Source organism: Melanotaenia boesemani, chromosome 6 (genome assembly GCF_017639745.1).
Source record: "Melanotaenia boesemani isolate fMelBoe1 chromosome 6, fMelBoe1.pri, whole genome shotgun sequence".
In the NCBI taxonomy this organism is placed as follows: Eukaryota; Metazoa; Chordata; class Actinopteri; order Atheriniformes; family Melanotaeniidae; genus Melanotaenia; species Melanotaenia boesemani.
Window position 1 is genome coordinate 20326387 of NC_055687.1, and position 21809 is coordinate 20348195.

The window sequence follows — 21809 nt, forward strand, 5'->3', positions numbered from 1 at the left end:
ATCTCCTAATCTGTCCATTTCCAACTCCTGTTAGATATTGGACAAACCAGACAGCAACACACACTCACACCTTCAGTCAGTTAATAATCCGAAATTTACCCTCAATTCCTCCCCATATCTGTTGGATTACAATTCATCAGATTTTATATGTCCTGCAAATGTTTTGAGTGCAAATAAATCTTCACTTTTACAGCAATTAATCATCAATTTTTTCAAGTGAAAGAAAAAGTAATGTACTTAGTTACCCTTCACCACGAAAGATTGTAAATAATTCCCATTTGTTTAATTTACTTCTGGACTTGAAATGGTGATGAGATATATACAAAAACAAAAAGGTCAAGTTAGACACAAGTATTAGTAAGAACTGTGTTTTTGGATTTTAATATTAAACCATGAATTATCAAAACCAATATCAGATATTTACAGTCAAATGACAATTATCAGGAATATCTAAGAAGGATTTTGTCACACATCTCTGGTTTATATTCAGTGTGAATAGAACCATAGAACCACAGCTAGCGGCTGCAGCAGGAAAGACAACAAAAAGATCGAATAACACACAAAGCAATACATTTTAAAAGCAGTCAGGGAAGCAGTTCCTATCTACACACTGGATAAACTGCTATGAAAGAATGACTGGGACAGTTTACAATGTTAAACCTCTAATTCCTGTTGCAGCTATTTTAACACGACACTGTTTCTTGTTTTGTTTGTTTTAACTAAGTGCACATGAGCACAGAAATGATCCCTAAAAAGTTACATCATGATGAACTGCAGCGTTGCTGAATGAAACTTGTCTGATTTCTGTCCAAACAGATGTAAACAGCTGTTTGTGAAGAATACTCAAGCAACATTTACAAGACATTAGTAAGCTTCCAGCAATGAACTAAATATTTACAGTATTTTTGTGGACCTAAACAACAATATAAATGTAGTTATTGTGGCATTTGGTAGGCTGGTTCCTCCTCATTCCAGATGACGGGGTTGTTCCCCACACTATATTTTGTCTATTAATTTCCTGCAGTCACAGATGATTTGATCCATTGCAGTGTGCTGCAGGAAATTCTTTCATACAATTGAGTCATGACAACAAAGCCATAAAAAAACATCGATGTCAGCTTCCAATAGTGACAAGAGAGTTGTAATCAGTGCCTCCCTTCTCATGTCAAAGTTCTTCACTTACGTCTGTGAGACTGGGGGCTGACATACTCAAACCACAGAAACACCCTGCGAAGGGCAGTTAAGAGCTGTTACCACGTCAGGCCTCTCAATGCGAGCCAGTGCTGAGCACAACAGTCCCAGAGTGGAGCTTTCTTTCTGGGCCCAGTTAGAGAGAAGTGTGTGTGCTGGGGCTTCTCCTCGCCCAAACAGGTCCAGCTGTTCAGACTCGTAGCCCAGTGCCACGCCCAGGTGCCTCCATCCTCGGCTGCTTCCCTCTTGCAGGAGGCGCTCCACCTCTTCCTGTCGGTGGGGGGGTAGGTTGATATACAGACGACTATCCTGCATGCTATCTGTCTTCATACCTGTGAAAACACAAACATAATACACTCACTGTTAGGAAATGCCTGATTAATTTCCAGTAAAAATTTATTTTTTGTTTACAAGCTGGTACTCTCCTGGTTTTTTGTTTGGTTTTAGTTCATTTGGATCTGTTAGTTTTACTACCAGGATTTATTCTTCTCCGACTTTTGTTTTGCTGCATTTCTTTATTCGATATTGTCACTCAGTATTAATTAGTAGCCTACACTGGCTACAGGAAAGTAGATAAAGTTGTAATTAGACCTTTGTATTATCTGATCTTGTTTAATTTTTTTATATGCAAGATTTTTTTTTTTTTTTTTGTAATACATTCATGTTACAAATATTCAATATCCATCTGATATTACAGTTTTTATTTACCCATAATGTCATGTGAGGAAACCAAATTGTTGTAAAATGGAGTTAATCTTTGGGAACCTAGTAAAATACTGAATTGTCCAGCTTCAGCTGTGATGCAGGTATAAATCCTGCCCATGCTATGGGTAGCTAAGAAAAGAACATATATGATTACATCAGAAAGATGATAGGCTTTTAAAAGTTTCATTAGACGTGGCTAAAAGCATGCATCATTTTAAAACTCCTGGTACCTCAGCAAACCTTCCTAGCAGTGAAGGACACAGCAACTTTGTTTCCACAGGGACATGAACTTCTCAACAGCTGAGAACATGGCATTATTTAGTCTCTGTGATACCAAGTCACTTTAAAGAATGTGTTAACCTCTGGGTAACAGAAGCTGGGTAACCGCTGCACTTCCTATAAGTAAATAACTTTGGAATGGGGCAAGTGCACTAACAGGAAGGATCTCTTAGGAAGTTTGCTTAAATGTCTCCAGAGAAGTTTGTAGTTTTAAAGTGCCTGTGTCCTCTGCACCTTTGCTTGTCTGGTTGTCCTGTATGCTGTAGGAGTCTAGAAAAACTCCGCTGTCGCTCTGGAGCTTTTCTCCTTCTGGAGATGCCAACTCAGCTGCACGTGCCTTAGAAAGAGCCTTCTTCTGTTTGCAGGATCTCCAGCTGAGAAGAGCGGCAGAACAATGTTAGTATCCGTGGTCCAGTCAAACAATTCTACCAGACTAGGACCGGTTAAAAACTCACCATTTATAAGCCACATAAATAAGTAAGCCCAGCACCACAGCAGCCAGGACAGACACATAAGCGAGAATGTTATTGCTGCCACCCTCATCCTGTGGGGTAAACTTGGGCGCTCCCGGAGCAGGGCTGGCTTTCCCTTCCTCCTCCCCCTCCATGACACCCTCCAGATCTGGCCAGCGAGGAGCATCACGGGTACCGTCGGTCTCAGCAGGGCGAGACAGAATGTGCAGCCTCCTGTCTGTTGGGATTAAGAAAAGAAGATGTGTTGAGGAGGAACATCATTGCATCTGCACATGTGCACTCCAGAACACATTTGGACACCATAAATTAGGGCCATATGTAATGATCGCCTCAGTTATTCTGCTCCCTGGGGTTTTCAAACCTTTCATTGCCCCTGTTTCCAGCCTCATCTTCTCTCCTGCAGTCTGCCTATTTTGGGATCAAACACCACAAGGTACTGTGCTGACCTGTGTGGGGTCAAAGGACCATGACATGTGGGCTCACAGTGTGTACAGATGACCTCACTCCTGCAGAGCAAGTGTAGCCATTTGGGGGCAAGCAGACTAGTTATCAGGGTCAGCAGCCTCCCTTGGATTTAAAGAGCAGTTAACCTAAAGACCTGTCAAGCGCGCCTCGATTGGACTACAGCACTTAAGTGGACTGGTTTGGTTTTTTTGTTCACTACTCATGTTTCTAAGCTCAGAGCATTCAGGGGTGAGATGTAGATGCAGGTGTTAACCACATGTCCAGACCCTCTAGCTCTTCTTCTTACACCACTTTAGCTCATTCTTTTATCTTTTGATGCATTATTGCTGCCTCCTTTTGTATCCAATTTCAACAAAAGGACAAAGACCAAAAGTCTGTCTTTCAATTCTTTCCAGCATCCTTAACCTTTCTCTGGCATTTGGTGCAGGATGCATGCATGAAGACATACAGCAGATCTTTTTAATTATTTATTCCTTATTCATTCAATTAGGCATACTCAAATTAAGTAAATTAGTAGATTATAGATACAATACCAATAATGTACAAAGGTAAGAACAAACAATTACCTCCTAATATCCAGAAGCTGTTCAGAATGAGAGAAAACATATAATCTGAGATGTCATTTATTTTTTGAAAAACCAAAAGTAAGAACCAAAATTAAATGTTTACTTTGAGCAAACAATATATGTGTTCTTAACTATTTTTGGCCTTGGACTTTAAACATCACTTGTAAGAACTCCATGTAAACACTTCAAGCAAGTTACTATTTCTAATAGATTTGATCAGAATAAGAGAAAGTAAAGAATATCACAACACTCCCACTCACCCATGCAGAGTGTGTCAGAGTTTGACATACAGGGACGGATCTCCACCTCACTGTCGGAGCATTGAGTGCAGGTCTGGCAGGGTTTGGTGCTAACAAGCTCCTCAGAGAAGGTTCCCGGGCCACAGATCTGGCACATAGTATCACCCTGATATCCGCACTCTCTGATAACCCCCTCACCAGCATGGCACTTGGAACAGGGTGCACACAGGTTGTAGGTGTCCAAAAAGAAGTAGCCAGTGTCACACTCACATTGGGTGTTGTGAGCAGCGGAGCAGGATGCCACTGTGGGGACACTGGGTGGACATTTGCTGCATGGCAGGCAAGGATCAAGGCCTTTGGATGGGGAAAATGTTCCTAGAAAACAGTATACAAAATCAGCAACTGGAATTTTCCTAAAAGAATGAGGGGGAATTTTGGGATGCACTGCTATGTGAGAGAGTCACATTAAAAGATAAGTTCTTACCCTGTGGGCATGGTGCACATTTGGTATCCTCTTTCCCACACGCTACTTCCACTTCATAGCCAGCAGGACATAAGCTGCAACACTGCCCTGATTCAGTGAATTGACCGCTGGCACAGGCATTTCCAAGGGTAACCTAAAGTAAACACATGACATAGTAAGACAAATACCACCACTGTGCTTTTTAGGACAGAAATATGCAACCCTTTCTAATGTTTTAAACCATTTTTGTTCAACTTCATATTTTGACAGTACAATTATAAAGCTTATATTGAAAGGCAGTTCCTTAAAAAAGGATTGAAGATGGTGAGTTTTCTGGTATACACAGCTTATAGGAAAGAAAGCGCACACAATCTATGCCTGTGCAATCGCAGAAGCAGGGAAAAAGGTGGACCTTTTCTGCAATCTTTCCATCTGCCTCGGTTTTCACTCTTAAGTGCTCTTAGTCCTTATCTGCAAGTGGGTAGTGGAGAGCCCTGCTTGAGTTATGACATGAGGAACAGAGCAGACATTACTAGCAGTTTGTGCAACAGGGTTGGTGCCTGACAAGGGTGACTGGCTTTAATCAGATGACTTTACATCACTGGGAAGAACAAAACACAAAGCAGAAAATTTTTTATATATAACCAAAAAGGAGGAAAGAAGACATCATGATGTGCTTCAGTGTTCCCACTCATTCTAAAACCCCTGTGAATGACAGTGTGTAACTGTAGTGTATGTGAATGGACGAAAGGGTACACAGGAGACAGTTCCAGCCCCAGGCGTGGGTGTCAGTTAACCATGGCTGCCCAGCATGAGAGTGCCCAAGAATGGCGGGGGGGACTTTGAAGTCATCAGGCCCCACAGGTGTGTCTATGAAGGTCAGCATTTCACTAACACCCCTTCTTGAGGCTCAATGTAACGGCATCTTAAATATGCATGCATTTAAGGGAGACTGGCCCTCTCTGCCTGGGGCCTGACAAGAGCAAACAGATGTCTAACAACTAACCTCCTGCTGAGGAGAAAAGTAACAGCTAAACAGCCCAATGATGTCTCTCTTTGTCTCTAAAGTCTGCCAAGTAACACAAGTAACGTGTGTGAACCTGTAAAGCCTCCAACAAAAGACATACAACGCATGCACACACACACTGCACCATGCCCCCAGTCACAAAACACTAAAATGTTCCATGCTGATATTAAGGGAGAAATGGCTTTGAAACAGAGCTTGCTTCTTTCCAAAAACAACAGCCGGTTTGACTGTGCTGCTTTACAGAGCAGCCTGATGATATCTGAACCCCGGCCACAGAACCCAGATCAGAGGTATTATGGCATCAGCGCGGTTGGACCCAGCAGGCACCAACCAGTATGGAGTTAGACTGTGACCAAGTCTGGACCATAATAACTTGAAGCAAAAAAATATCCTGTGGTCCTCTTTATGTGACAGATGGGAGCTCTTCTCCTAACATTTGCTAACCTTTTACCCTTTTGCTATACTTTCACAAACATTTGGTGACAGCAGCTCTGTTCTATTTTCACCTACAGTTAGGATTTCTGTTATTTTAAAGAGCCTGGTGTGAGTCTGGAAACAATCACAAACAGTGATCTACTCAGCAGAGGAATGACTAAATCTACTGTATATGCTAAATGAAATTGCTCTATATAAGGATACAATTTAATTTTGCCTCTTGGTTCTTCTTTAATGGTGTGTCCCTGATTGAATTGTGAATTCCAACTTCTCACATTTAAACAGGAAGCAGTTGTAACTCCAACATGCTTTGTCCCGTCTGCCGTGAACTTCTTTTGTTTATAAAAGCCTCTTCTAATGCCACATAGCTATATCAGCAAGTGTGTTACTTCTCTGCACATCCTGAAGACAAGTACATGACTGCTATGACTCCTTAAGTGCAGTGCTCCAGAATCTGCATCAGGGTGCAAGGGCCAATCATAAGCTATTAAATTTTAATAATTACATTTGATACAATGAGGATATAATGTGTATACTTAATAGTTTGAAATGGAATTAAAGTGAATTTAAGAAATTCACTTTTAAACAACTAAAGAGAGTAATATATCTTTTAAAAAACAGAATGTTATTAGTTTTATGTCAAGAGTACATAAGTAAACAAAAAACGTACTTTTTAGCTACTGTCCACAATATTATAACCTATCTAACTCATGCTGCAGAAGATGTTTGGAATTGATGGATGGATGGATGGATGGATGGATGGATGGATGGATGGATGGATGGATGGATGGATGGATGGATGGATGGATGGATGGATGGATGGATGGATGGATGGTATTTGCTTTATTAGGGGTTTTATTTTGCAGGAGCTTTATTATTTGTGTAGTTTATATTTACATTAAAACTGAATGAATAATTTTTACTTTATTAATCCCGATTGGGAAATTCAGCTCTTCCTTTGACCGGTCTCTAGATGTATTAGAGAGCAGTGGGGTGCCATGTTTCGGCACCCAGTGATCAGTTGGGGAGGGTTAAGAGCCTTGTTTAAGGGCCCGCAGTGGTTCACATCTGTTGGCACTTAAACAAGGCCCACCTCTGTAACCACTAGGCTACCACTCTGTAAATTTAGTCATTTAAAGACACTTTTATCAAGATTATTCATAAGTGAGGGAACAACATTCAAGAAACCCTGACCTATACAATGAGTGCTAAATCAAATCCACCCAAATGCTCTGACAGAAAAACCCTATATGATGACTTTAAATATCAGAGTGCAGACCCTGCAATCAATCTGTAGGCAACCAGTAGTGATGTGAATTGGATTTAAGCAGCAAAGGGTTGCCAGTGAAGTTCAGTGAGTAGTAGAGTGACATGTGTCCTTTTCAGTTGATTGAGCACCAGATGTGCAGTGAGGAGATAACCGTGGGTGTATTCAGCCAAACTCAGGCTATATCTGGCTTGCAATCGACTAAGACTTAGACTACAAACCAGATATAGCCTGATTTTTCTTATGTTGTGAAGTGCAAAGTGAAATGCTCTATAAACAGATGCAACATAAACACAGAAGGATAGCTGATATGATATGATAAGTATAGCTGGGTATTATTTACATAGTAGTGAACAAAAAGCTGTGCAGACAGAAGACCAAGCTCAATGAGGAAATGTTACAAAGAGGGGAGCCCCAATGCTAAGCCTGCTGTACCTCAGTATATTGGGGATGGAGTGCAGACTACTGCCCTTGCCATGACACTTAGAAATTTTGCTTAGTTTTGCTTCTTATCTTAGTTTCACACCTTACTTAATGCCACTCATTGTGTTATTAGCATATTTCTTTCATTCAGAACCAGATCTGTTATTTTCCCTTGTCAGTCCAGTAGTTTTCTACCTTGTCCTGCTTTCAGGGTTTTGTGTGTGTGTGTGTGTGTGTGTGTGTGTGTGTGTGTGTGTGTGTGTGTGTGTGTGTGTGTGTGTGTGTGTGTGTGTGTGTGTGTGTGATAATCAAATTTTCTGCCACAAGAGCACTTTTTTGTTTTGCATGTTAAATAAATTTTATTTTAGCTTTTCATCTTCTAGCCACCTCTAGTTGAGTATTACACCTCCACTAACCTGAAATTAAATGAACGGTGAAGGAATGTTAATTCCTTGTATTTTTAGAGCCATTGCCTATTATATCCAGTGATATTGTAATAAATATTATCATTAAGTCATTAGATAAAAAAAAGAAAAAGCTCACCATTACTTTATGCATGAAATAACAAGTACAATGTCAGTTATTTAAAACTCTTTGTTAGCTATACATAAACATAACCTCTCTGAAGGCAGAATAAGGATTTATATAATTAATATCCAGCTAATGTTATTGCGTCACATTTCTTTTATGTAATTAACATTATTTTAAATGCTCCTCTACGTGTTAACTAAACCCATGAAATAACAATAACTCAATCCGTGGTGAGCAACAGAATTTCCTGCTACATAATATACTGCGATATCATGTAAGAGTAAAGTTTTACAATGCAGCTCTTACAATTCTAGGATATTTGCTTGTGTTTTGATGACGCTTTTTCATTATGTTCAGTTTCCAAGCACAGTTTAATTTGTCGGTCATAACCCTCAGAGTATTTGTCCTTATCTGGTATATCTGGGGTCTAAAGTCTGAAGGAAAGGGAGCTGCAGTTGCTTTTTCTATTAAGGTAAGAAGCTGCAATGTGAAGGGATTCCCCAGTGAGAACAGACGGACCACCGTGGAGCACTGCTTTCAATAGGCCTCTCAACTCCACGGCTGCCGGAGTCACTCAGTCATCGCAGATCACAAACACAGACACACACACACACACACACACACACACACACACACACACTTAGGAACACACTTCACTTTAGCCTTCTCAGAGCTTTAAACATTTTCTACGTCCCTCTGAAGTGAGAGCATGTTTGAAGGCTTGAGTTTCCATAGTTAATCTAATCTGCGTGAAAATAAACACATAAAAGGATGCTCTCCCCCTGTGAAGACGCTGACCCCCAAGCCTTCACAATCTCACTGAGGTTTTTGAGCAGCAACAGCATGAGCTGAGGGAGAGCCATCCCATCTGCACTCATTACTGTCAGTTGTTTACAGGCAGCACAGGGGACAATTGAAAGAACATTGGTTTCTCTTTATTTTCCCTGGAGAAATTTCAGCTATAACTATAACCTTAAATCATACAAGACAGCACAAATACATAAAGCTATAATCAATCTACTGATTTATAACGCTCACCAAAGTGTCATGAAATGATTAGTATTTCTAAATTACCATGAAACCTGCCAACGATATGGAAATCCAAATTACTGTGGTTCCACTCTAAACTATTTCCCCCACATGAACACACATATTAAACACCACTAGCTGGGGGAGAATGATGATAATTGCTTTGCTCCGGATATCCCAGAAGTACTGTCTGCTAGACCACATTTTTACCAGGAACTGCCATGAGCACGAAATGTGGCACTGAGTACAGTAAACTACAGGGAATATGAGTCTTAGAAACAGAGTTAACAATAGAAGATATAATCCAGTACCTCTCCACTCTAAATCATCCAGTCAAGAGTTTCATTCGACAGAACAAATGCTCACTTTTCCAGACGAGCAACACCACCATCTGCTGACATTAAACCCTTAAAAGCACTAAGGAGACACATCTTTTTAGGAAGTGAATTATCTGAATACTTAGATCTAACAAAAGTGCTCTGACTGCGAAGAACGAGTTTAGACAGGAATACAAGCCCTACAGCCTTTTTTAGGTAAATGAGTGTCAAATTATTGTCTTTGACTATGAAGGCTTTCTTTTCACCCTGATCCCGGCTTTATAATCTGGAATCAAACACCACCCAAACTATAATTTAATCATAAAATACATCATTTATGTCTGTGTGATGCATAATCTTGGTATACTGTCTTCTGGTTCACTCTTAGCCACTGCACATGCTGATGGGCTCTAAATGTGTGCAATTTTGTGGGAAAAAAATGAAAATCAACATCCCAGTTTGAGTTTTGGCTGTACATGACAGGAAGGCTCTCCATACATTTCTGGATAAATTGCGACTACGAGTTCTTCTACAGGCTTTAAAGGTAGACTTAAAACTGCAACTTGGTTTGAGTTCACTTATAAAGAGTCACTGGAGGCTTTAAAAAAGACCAGAAGAGTTTTAATCAGATATCTTCGCTCATTGTTTCCACTGTTATTTGGCAACAACAGAATAACAAACACATCAATCAACAGGGTTTGTGTGATACGTATGGCTCTGTGGTGTGGAGCAGATTTCCTTGGGAACAATGGTGTGAAACTATGCGGTTCTTTTATGCGCAGTGTGTGAAATTATAATATAAAGGCGAGACAAGAAAAGCTTATGAAGTTAAAAAAAAAGAGTAAATAAATACTGCACGGGCTTTTGTGGGTAAAGCACTGATCATCTTGCTTACTTTTAACAGCAGAAGAGCGCATATGATAATCGGTCTCATGTCTTCAGTCTCCACAATCCTCCTTGCCAGAGCAGACACCGCGTAGCGTCTCCAAATCTTTGATTGCCGTTTCTTCACAGTCTGCAGCCTCCAGTAATGGCATAAAAAGAGTCAAAACCTCCCCTCCACAAAGTTTAATTAAAAGCGCCCGCTTCTCATAAACAGTGTTGGTTCCGCGTTTCAGTCATAGTCCACAAATCTGGTGTTTTTACGCATGAGAGAGCCGCTTTAAATGCGTGTAATCTGTTGATTCTCCCAGTAACAGCGCAGCAGACGCATTTGTGTCCTTCAGCGCATTCCTCGTTGAATGTAAGTTAAAACAAAGTTCCTTGTGTTTCAGCTTGCAGGACGCATGGAGCGCAGCCTCTCCAACAGCTCTGCAACAGATGAGGTAAAGGAAACTCCTGCAGGCTCTCCTGGGCCTTTTCTCCTCCCATCTACTCAGCTTTCAGTGAAGCTCCGTGATTGGCTGCATCCCTGTAACGCAGTGTTGGAAGGCGAAGGACTCCTGGCTGTCGTTGAATGGTAGGATATATACCTGTTACCTGTAGCTGAAACCTGATTCTGATCTTTAATATGTGCAACACCCATGGAAATGAAAATATATCTAAGTAGTGATGAATGAATAAACAGAGTATTATACAGCTCCTGGCAAATAAAAGCACAATTCTTGGAGGATGTTCAGTAAAATGATGGTAACTATGTTTTTTAACTTTATTTTTTAAGCTTAATGAAATATGCCCAGTTCAATTTTTCCAGATGGTAGTACAACATGGAATATGGTGTCTAAAATTTGGGAGCATTGGGAGCATGTACAAACAAAATGGGAATATTGTGGAAAGGAAACACACAGATAGACTAAGGAGGACTTCAATATTTTATTTAGGCCTATATATATAGGCTATATATAGTCACAGAAGACTTAAGAAAAGAGAATGGACTGATAAGTGGATTAAAGTGAGATTCAGTGATGAATCATTAATCTGCTTTGATACATGATGCTGAAATATTTGTTTGGTGCAGGTCCAATAACAACAAATATGTTTCCAGAGATTGATGATATGGGGCTGCTTGTCAGGTAGAGCATTTCTACAATACATACACAGATGTACCCTGAAATTATGGACCCTTTTCCAATTCTATAAATCAAGTCATTTAGTAATAAAGCTGGAATGTGATTGATGAAGAATTTTGCTTTTCATTATGGAAGCTTCCATTAAGGCTGATGGAGCAACAAGCAACAACTAACTGATTTTTCTTTTCTATTCTTTTTTTGTTGTTCATGATTTCACATGTTTATCCTCTACTCTAAATTATTATAATTAATAAGATCATTGTAATTAATTACAATAATTTCAGAGTCAGAATGTGTAGATGACACGCTTCTGTGCCATATCTGTTTTATTTATTTTTTTTCCACAAAATATAACAACAGAAGGAAAATTCTCAAAGGATGTCAAATATTTTTTAAGCAAAGGTTTGTAAAATAGTAATAATAATAATAACAATACGGTATGAACAGGTTGCATTAAAAAGTTGGTTTAGGTACAAATTTGAAGTGCTTTAAAAACAGGCCATTTTGAAGAACATATTTTAATTGCTCTGAATTTTCCAGCAATAGACGCTACAGTTGCAACGAGTTTCCTTTTAGTTGCAAAATTAATTTCAATTCTTCTCCGTCACTGTAATATATTAATCTGTATGCACACATCTTGACTGATTCTTTTGGAAACAGTTGGAATATTTCTATGATGATTTCTGCAGTTTACAAGAAAGGACCCCAAATGAGAGCGTGCACTCTCAACTATGATAACCCAAGCTGTTTATTTTCACAACATTTATCACTGTGCAATGCAAATGACTGAGTCCTGGAGAAAATCCTCATCAAATGGGGGTTTGTAACTCAACATTTTACAACCCTTCAACGCTTCTCACACACAGCAGTGATTCGTTGTTATCTGAAACAAAGGCAAGCACGTGAATCAAGCAAGATGCTCCTAAGATCTTGTTTGATCTTGGTGATTCAAAAGATTAGAAAACCAACACAGGATAAACTACACACCTTGTAAATTCTAGTGAGTGCATCACAGGGGGGCTGAGACACTTCAGAAGAAAACAAATGGGAAGATCTCTCAGACACAATAGTACTTGCACATCAAAGCCTGCTGAGGGACGGGGGGAGAAAAAGAGGATGTCTCTGCCTTGATAAAACCTCTGCAGCCACATTTCAGAGACAGGTCTCAATTTCTCCCTCTCACAAAACACAAAAAGGGGTTTCCACAAAATTAGTAGCTTTTTTTTTTCATTTTTTTTTAACATCAAATTAACTATTTCTTCACTCCACCCCAAATCTAAGTTGCACTGGGTGCATGTTGTGTATTCATGGGCCTTAAATTGTTTTACTTCGTTATGTTTCCTATACCAAATTAAAATAGCACAAGATGCAAAACAGAGCTGAAAAAATTGCCAAAAACACAGCATCAGTGGACAAAACAAAAAAGAAAGAGAAGATGCTAAAATAAAACCCAAAATCTAAAATAAAAATAAATAAATAAAGCAAACATTTAAGACAACATTTAAAGAGATCTGATGACACTTGGAGAAAATACTCTGCAGACTGTGGGAATTATGTTAGGGAAATGAGAGGACAGTTCACATTATATGCAGTTACAGACATTCACCACACTAACTTTACAGAAATGTGCATGGGACTGTTAGGGAACAAACCCCAAAAGAAAAAGTATCAAAAGGTTCATTTTCTATTATAAATGCTCATTTCGAATCCACTATTGGTAATGGTGTGAGACATAAAAAAGAATTACATTACATAGTAAATACAGTGACTGAGACTGCATCCTGTGCTCGACCTATTGGATGAACATGGACGATATGATTTTTATTTTTATTTTTTTTAAATAGATAAATAAGCAAAAAATAAAAGACAAATAGAGATCTTACCTTAATACAGGTAAAAGTGTATGACTTGTTTTTTTTATTGTGACTGTAGACTGTTTTCTTTACTTTAAGAAGGTGAGGTTGAGTTTGCTCATTTATTTTGTATTTCAGCCAAATTTAAGGTTGTGATGAACTGAAGTGTCTGAGCTGTAAACCTGAGTTGACTGATAAATTACTGAATAAAGGATAGTACTAAGTAGTTTAGCTGATTTTTAAAGAACATTAATTTAAATAAGGATAAAAACAATGAAAGAGACTGTTGCAGCACAGAAACCAGCTACCCTGAGTCTAGAAAAGTCTAAATGTTTATTTTTTAATGGCAAAAAGCTGAAATTATCTTATCTCATGAGCCATTTTAAACAAATGTTCAGTGAAAAGAAGATAATTCAGTTTGTGTGTGGAAGCAAACATTAAAGAAATAATTAAATAAACACAAGTTCATCTGAGATCAGATAAATAAACAGTTTGGGTCATTTCTTCATTGCTTTAGTCTGCATCCTCTTGGCTGCAGGGGCAACGGCTCCTTATCAAAGGGTGTAGTTCCTTTCTGGTCACACATGAGTAAGGAAGATAAAACCACTATTAAGAAGGAAAAACAAAAAACACAATCTCGTTGTCTACAGGCCAAAGAGGAATGGACCTGAAGGGTAAGGAGGGGGGTTGAGGGGTCTGAAGTCGTTTAACAGAGGCCTGTTTGAGGGTTGTTGAGGATCTTGGCAGGAACAATTTGAACAGCACCAACATTGCTGCATTTCACAACATCAATCCCCTCAGCCTGTCCTCAGGTCTGGAGGGGTCAAAGAGAAGATACCGGCCATAAATGGGAGTGAGGCGTTAACCCTTCCCTCCACTTTGAGTGGGAGCACATCAGAGCAACTCCTCACCCTCCTCCTCTGCTTCCCTTATTCACCGCTCTGTGGTTTCTATTTGACTGGAGGTCTACAGGACAGTTTTACCACCCACCTCACCCCTTCCCACCCCACCCTACAGAATTGCACCCCCACAGAGGTGTTTATGGGGAAGCTGACAGGATATTTAGTCCATCATGAGATCAAAGTCTCCACTTCAAGTACATGCGCTGCTGCTCGCTGTGACCTTTTCAACTCCAGTAGGGTTAACATCACAGACGCATGCAAGGCTGGGATTACAGTGGAGGATCTGGATGATCTACATTGTGGCAGCAGATCAGTTTCCTCCTTGCTGTGGTTCAAACACACACATGAGCTCAGTTTTCAGTAATGGGCAATCATCCTCAGGAGACAGGCAGAAAGGTTCACATAAAAGAGGATTACTGGCTGTAACAGCATGGTTACAATTAGATGGCCGTATTGGGGTAATCTAGAAAGAGGAAAGAAATCTCAGGAACAAAAAGATGTGGGAAAGAGAGAGCTGAAAGCTGTAAGTTAGGAACTCAGGCTAGATTTTGTTTTTTTAAAGTCAGCTGTATTGTCAACAAATTCCCAGAACAATACAAATGCTAAATAACATCAGAAGAAATGGACCAAGTCCATATTCAAGGCAGTGCTGGCCTACACATAAGGCATTCCTTTAACATCAGGACTTCTGAACAACAAATAACAAATGCATTATGCACAGAGTGACTTCTAAACCATTTCTGTGCTTTTTGATGTCTATGACTAGAAAAACATAAAAACAAACAACTAAGCATTTACAATGGTCAGAGCAAAACAGAGTCAAAGTGAGTTTGCACAAAAGCAAATTTCCTAACATCTGCATGCAAACAACTCTTTATGGTCACCGGCTGTCACAGCTGCACACAGTTAATCATTTAATCTTCATCACACAGTTGTATAAAACAGGACTAAAACATTCGGGATAAAATGCATTATGTAATATCTCAGCAACATTCAAATACAATTTTTCTATGTTAGCATTTTTTCCCCCAGTTGCCACTCTCAAAAACCAAGTAATTTGTGTGTGTCTAACTTGTTATGGGTGTTATATTCACCCACATACTTCCCTTTGTCTCTCATCGTGACACTGCATAGCAACTACTTTGTTCCAACCACTATAATAAAACACAGGCAGGAAGTGAATTCCTATAAAGCACACTCACAGACCTTCTGCACACGTGTTTCAGAGTCGTCCTGTCTTCAGATGTTCTCACAGTAAAATACCAGTACAGACATGTATATTCACCAAGTTTACTGAGGGTTTTATTAACAGCATGTCTGAGTCACTGCAGCGTTAAGCTTTGTTCAAATTAGATCAGCAGGGATAAATAAAAAAAATCTGACATACTGTGATCGTAGAGAGAAATTAATGATTGGAAGTTAGCATTTTTACAAGGCTCAAGAGGAAAAGAAGGCATATTTCTCATCAAATAAAACAAGGATACAGTTATGTGGTGAACTCTAAAAACGAAAAATGAAGACAAAAGCATTTAGAAAGGCCTGTTTTGCATAAGGCTGTTGAGGTTCATTGCACCTAAGCTAGATCATGATAAAAAAGTGAATATATTTCACATACCTAACCATTAAAGCAAGTTTTGCTTTAATTGTAACAGTTTAACATTGCTTAGAGCCTAAAAGGAATGCAGACTATAAACTGTGGTTTACACATTTCTGCTGCAAGGATAAGCATCTGTCCACCACTAAAACCCACAACACAGTAAAAGTTCTCCAGCTTCCCTTATGTTTCTTTACAAAGTCAACCCTCTTGTGGTGTTCACCAGTATTGCAGTGTGGAAATCTCAAGCAATGTCTACTGCAGTTTTTCAAGTTTTCAGGAGTTTTAAGAAGATGCCAACCAATGGCAACCAATAGCTTTAGGACATTCAGCAGTGCAGGGATTGCAGTTGGGCCTCTGATAACAAAGGAGCCTAAAACTTGGAGCCTGGGGAGTTCACAGCATTACTTTGCTCTGCCTGGGGCTGAGTGTACATCACAGAGTGAGTCATTCCCCTGAAATATGACTCAGAGTGCTTGCAGCCCAAAAGCAGCTCCTGATCTCAAACACCAAGCTCCTTGTCACACACAAAACAAGGCCACTCTTTGGAATGATGCTGATCAAAAACAGCACAACGGTAAATGAAATATGCAGTAAAATATAAAACTGTTTAAGAATTTTTAAGAAAAGTGCTCAGTGTAAAGGTTGCTCTCTCGGAGAGATCAGTAGCCTCGGAGTTACGTTTCCCCACCATGTAAAAGAAGGCCTTATTGAGTCTGGTGAACATTCAGGTGGAGCGTTTATCTGCATCCAACAGAGTTCTCAGAGATCCTCCACATTGCTCTTCTCATTTGCCTGCATTCTCAGTGGGATTGTACTCAGTTTCACCGGACGACACCTGACAGATGCGGCGTGTGGAGCCCCACAGGCGACGGGAGAACTGTCCCGAGCGAACCTGTGAAAAGCAGGAAAAACATGTTTGTCTTGAGGGCTTATACGGCAGAGAAGTTATCACTTGAAAAAGCCTGGTTCTTCAGAAATACTTTGCATATTATTAGCCCCCCTCCTCAAGCCTCACTTACAAACATGCACCTACCCCCACACCCAATTTCTTGAAATCCAGCTACTCACCTCTTCTGGCTTCCCTGCCCCCACCACAATTAGCTTGCCGTCTTGTAGTCCCACGAGTATGTGGCTGTACTCTTTGGTGACAGACACACTTCTCACTGGGACCCTCAAGGCCAGGGGTGTTATCAGAGCATCCAGGCTAAGAAACAGACAAGCTTTAGACTGGAGGAGCAAACCTTTGAGTTTTCTGTAATGGACTACATTGAATTTTCTTTACCTGTATAAATCTAGTATGTGGATGCTACCCTGCACGGTTCCCAGTATGACATATTCAGAAACCAGTTGGAGTGCAGTCATCTGCTCCTCCATGGTAAAAGAGGACAGCAGACAGCCGTTTACTGAGTAAACATGAATGGAGTACTTGCCCTGTAGGAATTAGCAGAATCTGATGTTGATGCAGCAGAGAGACTGTATGAACTTGCATGTTCATTGCAGTGAATTTGTTCATGTACCTTCCTATTGGAGGATTCCTCCAGAGACGTCTGCACCACAATGTGACCTTCCATGCCCACCTGCAACTCAGAGATTTGGGCGGGTTTGCAGCTGTCGCCGGGAGGCCTCAGTGTTCGCAGGAACTGGCCTCGTCGGATTGTGTGGACTATCACAGTTCCATCCTGACATGTAGTAAATGCAGCATTAAAGTCATGCAATTACACTTACATGTAGGAATTTTTCATTTCTGTGCACTTTTGTTGACAGTTTTACTTATTTATGCCTCTTTATACCTATTAAAACTCTAAATCTTGTAGCTGGTACAGGATACAATCTCACATCTATCTAATGAATAAATTACTTTGCTTAAAGAATATTTAAGAGTGATTTCTTTAACCTTTTAAGACAGTTTTTAGAGGAATGTGTGGCTAATTAATTATTTATGCTTGAAAATCACAAACAATTTAGCTAATTTTGCAACCATTTAAAATGCATCTTTAGCCACTTTGTAACCTGCAGCCAGCAGCAAAGAAACATAATTTTTTTCTATTTCTTTAGATGCATCTATAGAAAACACCAAAGATCCAGTAAAGAAACATTTTTGAGAGAAAGTAAGGTGATCCCTGTAGAGCTTTTAGTTGAAAACTTGGTATTTCTTAACATGGTGTGCAGTGTGTCCTTAAAAACATTTGAAGAAAACTGGTCAAGTGGAGGACAAAAAACAAAAACAAAAAACAGACAAGCACACAGGAGGAGGAGATGCTCCAACGTTGCAGGTATTCCCACATATTCATGTGTTTCATAGCTTAATAGTAACATCTCTAACCTTTGACCCTGAGACAGCCATATCCAGTTCAGTGCTAATGGCCACACAGGTCACCTCCTGGTCATGTCCACAAAGAATCTGCACTGGCCGCGGGGACAGTCCGCTGGAAAATCCACCCTGAGGGACACAAAAAAAGAGAGCCCATACAAAAGGGCTTTATTCCAAACATAACAGCTTGTTACCGACATGTACAGAGAGATCAAGATGTTCACCTGTTGTAAAACCTGCCACACTATACAAGATGTGTCCCTTGAGCCAGAGATGAGGTAGATGCCACAGAGATCCAGAGCCAAGCAAGTCACAATGTCTTAGTCAAATAGAAAAATGCAAATAAATATGCCTTGTTGATAAAAGAAGAAAAAATTTAAAATTCATAACAGTGAGCTCACCGATGTGCCGGCAGATCCTGCCCACCAGCTTTCCTTTCCCCAGCTGAGTGACACGAAGACTGCAATCCCAGTGTCCCCCACTGAAAAGCAGACGACCATCGTTGGACACCACCAGCACCTGAGCACTGATCTCCACGCCGGGAGAGAAAGGTCCAGCTAAGAAACGCTGAGTTCTGCAAAATACATAGCAGGATGGGAAAAGGTGGAAGCAGTGTTTGGGATTTTTGTTTCTGTCATACACGTCTGAGATCAGATAAATATAGAATGAACAAAACCAAGTTAATTACAGATGCACTGAAACTTGAAGAATGGCTACACAGGTGTTATAGAAATAGTGTAAAAATTAGTGTGCTCACTGGGAGCTACATATGGAGTTCATAGTGTATTTTTGAAGGTACTTACTTGGGATTGGTTATTGTTGGGTCTTTAACGAATGTAAAGTAGTTGGCAATGCTTTTATCATATGGAAGCCAGCTGTGTGTCCCGATCAAACCATTTGAACTGATGGTCACCTGTAGGAAGAAAGTACAATCATTTTAAAACAATAAAAATGAACTATTATAAATCATTACTGTTGTGTTTGGTTCTAAATTTTGTCATTACCAGAATGTCAGACCCCTGGATGATGAAGGAGCGATTCTGGTTCTTTGGTACCACTGCTTGGACTAGAGGAAGGCCATCACTTACCAACTGGAGAGAATAACATAAACATATAAATGCACTCACACATTGCACAAGAAGAAGTACTCAGAAGGAGGAGAGGATATAAAAACATTTTAGACCATACCTCCACAAATGGCCGGAGTTTTGTGAGATGCTCAAAGATGTTTGGGGGCAATGTATCCAGGCGGGCCTGCCGCCTTGATGCATTCTCAGCTGTCATTCGAAGAGGATGAGGCTCCTGTTTGGATGGACACTTTGTGTGAAAAATGCTGATATGTTTTTTAAAGGAGATTTATATAATAATGAAGAAGCTGAGAATTAGTGTTCAATGGTACCTTCAGGAGCTGACAGGGTGTCTGCCCAAAGTTGCTGATGATGCCTTCCAGAGCCTTACGTTCGTTCTCATTTGCGATTGCATCCAGATCTACTGCACCTGCAGAATGACCAGATGCATATAAAAAGAGAGGCTTGTGCATGGGAGCAGAAAAACATTTACATGTTCCTTAATACACACCTTTTTAATAAGTTAATGCAGGTCCCGAGAAAGCATATTTTGAGTTTCTTTTTATACAATAACTATAAAACACCCTGTTCAGCTCTGTATCAGTTGGTTTCAGTGCTGGACATGCACACAATTCCTTATTCCTTCCTTAATATCTAAAACTGCCATTTTTCTGTCATCAAGTAGGACCTTTCTGCTCCTCACAAATCTCACAAAGTTACAACATGGGAAACAAAAGGTTTGCCTATTCACCTGTTGATCTTTTTTCTGTTTTTTTTTTTTTTTTAATCTCCTCACAGTTCAGGGGTGTCAATGGTCCACCACTGCCTCAACTTTAACACAGACCAGAGCTACTGTTGTACATCAGGAAATATTCACATAAGAATTAACCGGCTGATCATGGATGTGTCATGAGGCCCTGCTATGACTCCTGGACTCCCCTTTGCCCAATTCTCTGTCAGACTTTCCTGCTTCCTGCCTACCCCTTTTTGACCCCTTATTGGGCTGACTACCGATCTCTGCCCATCCCGTTGAGTATCTGCTTTTTGTCTAACAGATCTGATCATTGTCTGCCTGAACCGTTTAACTTGGTGACTGGATACCAAGCTGTCAATTACTGGATCCCTTTCAGGACTCTCTATTCCACAGCACTGCCTGGACCCTGTTGCTCTTCCACCATAAAGCTGCTTCCTCCCTGCCTCCACTCTTTCCAGTGCTCAAGTAAAACTGTTTAAAACTTATCATTGTGTGTGGGCTGAATTTCTGGGTCCTCCTGAGGCATCCATTACAGAATGAGTATATCATTACCAGAAAAGTCACTCTTTTGCCTTTAGTACAACATTTATACATAATTTTGTGATATAAAGCAGCATTATGTCGGACAAATATGAGATAAACCAATAAGATTCCAGCAGCACTTGGGCCATTGAATTTGATGTTACATTTAGGTGCTTGTCCTAATTTATAGACTAGAAATACTTTAAGCACCACTTCCAACAAACAATATTTAGAACTATAGATAAATATTCTGAGCTCCTATCCTAACTTTTCATGAGATCATGTTCAATTGAAGGAAAGCACTTATTGCCTTATAACAGCACACTGGACTGCAAATCTAAATGGCTTGTTAAGAAATATAGAAACTAAAATAAAAAAATAAAAATCAGGTTGCTCTTCTCACATACTTGTTCTGAGCTCAAAACTCAATATTGGATTTTATTTAATAAATCCTATTTAATAAGTCTATTATAAAAATATAATCTATTCTAAATAAAAAGATCATTTTTGATTAACTTCTATCCTAAAAAAGACATTTTATGTTGTAACCTTACCCTCATAAGTGCAGTAGTAGAAGACATTAAGAGCGTCCACTGCCTCTTCCCCTCTTTGCTTGTAACCAAAGATCAGGTCGATCCACTCATGGAGGTGACTGGACACATACTCAGATTCCTACAGTTTCAAACACAAGTTCTTTTCATCCTAATTTTAAAATAGGACACAAAGACACAAATGCCTGACTAAGTTTTATGACTCTGGATGTTTGTGTGGGCTCACCAGAGCTTTCATGTGTTTTCTGATGAATTCTTCCCTTGATGCTGCCCAGCGAGGGAGCACAACGTCTGTCACCGGGTCCTGAGATATCTGTAAATGGCCGAGGTCGAAGCCTGCCAGCATCGTGCAGTAGCAATGAATTAGGTTCTTTATTTAAACATTTTAATGCAGTTTGTATATCTCAAAACATTCCCAAAACATATTACCTGCACACTGAATGGTGCAGCTTACCGTTCATGTTTTGCAGGAATTCTGGAAAGTAGAAGAACTCTGGGATGAGCTCTTTGACGTCAGCTGGACTCTCCATACGAGCCTGCCATGCTGCTGCCACCGAGTGGAACTGCCTGTCTGCGACATCAAACCTAAACAGTGGCGACATGCAGCTGTAGGACATCGAAGGGTAATGAAAAATTCGATGAGTTATCAGTGAAGTGGTCAGAGTTCCCACCTGCCGCTCTGCAACTGGATATGCAGGGTGGTGAACGGCTCCATGCGGATCATGTAGTGCATGACTCCTGCTGCGTTAGAGTAGTGTGTGCCATAGTGGAATTTGTCAATGGTGCCTGTTGGGTCTTCAAAGCTCTCATACCTGAAAAGAAAAATTATACAG

The 21809-nt window shown here is 40.0% G+C and overlaps 2 protein-coding genes across 5 annotated transcripts in view; both read right to left on the reverse strand.

Moving 5' to 3' along the window:
* Nucleotides 1-354: 354 nt before the first annotated feature.
* nradd (neurotrophin receptor associated death domain) lies at nucleotides 355-10743 on the reverse strand. The gene is made up of 6 exons (XM_041989103.1): nucleotides 10306-10743; nucleotides 4403-4535; nucleotides 3940-4293; nucleotides 2631-2865; nucleotides 2410-2549; nucleotides 355-1523 (listed from the first exon to the last, which is right to left on the reverse strand). Exons 1-6 carry the CDS (start codon nucleotides 10342-10344, stop codon nucleotides 1210-1212), a joined length of 1215 nt encoding a protein of 404 aa, XP_041845037.1. The 5' UTR covers nucleotides 10345-10743; the 3' UTR covers nucleotides 355-1209.
* A 3568-nt stretch (nucleotides 10744-14311) lies between these two features.
* nbeal2 (neurobeachin-like 2) overlaps nucleotides 14312-21809 on the reverse strand; it is a 38454-nt gene continuing 30956 nt past the window's right edge. For 3 of the 4 annotated variants that reach the window (XM_041987022.1, XM_041987019.1, XM_041987021.1), the window contains 15 exons: nucleotides 21648-21788; nucleotides 21431-21561; nucleotides 21203-21312; nucleotides 20980-21097; nucleotides 19482-19579; nucleotides 19271-19384; nucleotides 19087-19173; nucleotides 18886-18995; nucleotides 18484-18656; nucleotides 18307-18401; nucleotides 18095-18211; nucleotides 17289-17450; nucleotides 17054-17202; nucleotides 16840-16975; nucleotides 14313-16663 (listed from right to left, as the gene is read on the reverse strand). In XM_041987022.1, the coding sequence (XP_041842956.1) occupies nucleotides 16556-16663; nucleotides 16840-16975; nucleotides 17054-17202; nucleotides 17289-17450; nucleotides 18095-18211; nucleotides 18307-18401; nucleotides 18484-18656; nucleotides 18886-18995; nucleotides 19087-19173; nucleotides 19271-19384; nucleotides 19482-19579; nucleotides 20980-21097; nucleotides 21203-21312; nucleotides 21431-21561; nucleotides 21648-21788 (1849 nt within the window). In that variant the 3' untranslated portion in view covers nucleotides 14313-16555. Of the gene's footprint in view, nucleotides 16664-16839; nucleotides 16976-17053; nucleotides 17203-17288; nucleotides 17451-18094; nucleotides 18212-18306; nucleotides 18402-18483; nucleotides 18657-18885; nucleotides 18996-19086; nucleotides 19174-19270; nucleotides 19385-19481; nucleotides 19580-20979; nucleotides 21098-21202; nucleotides 21313-21430; nucleotides 21562-21647; nucleotides 21789-21809 lie in introns of all 4 variants that reach the window. The other variant, XM_041987020.1, reaches the window with a different exon arrangement.

Coding starts and splice junctions, on each gene's coding strand:
- nradd (XM_041989103.1), bottom strand. CDS start 10,344: ATGAGACCGATTATCATATGCGCTCTTCTGCTGTTAAAA. Junction 4,536..10,305: donor GCGCTCTTCTGCTGTTAAAA/GTAAGCAAGATG, acceptor TGTTTACTTTAG/GTTACCCTTGGAAATGCCTG. Junction 1,524..2,409: donor GGACAACCAGACAAGCAAAG/GTGCAGAGGACA, acceptor GTGTTTTCACAG/GTATGAAGACAGATAGCATG.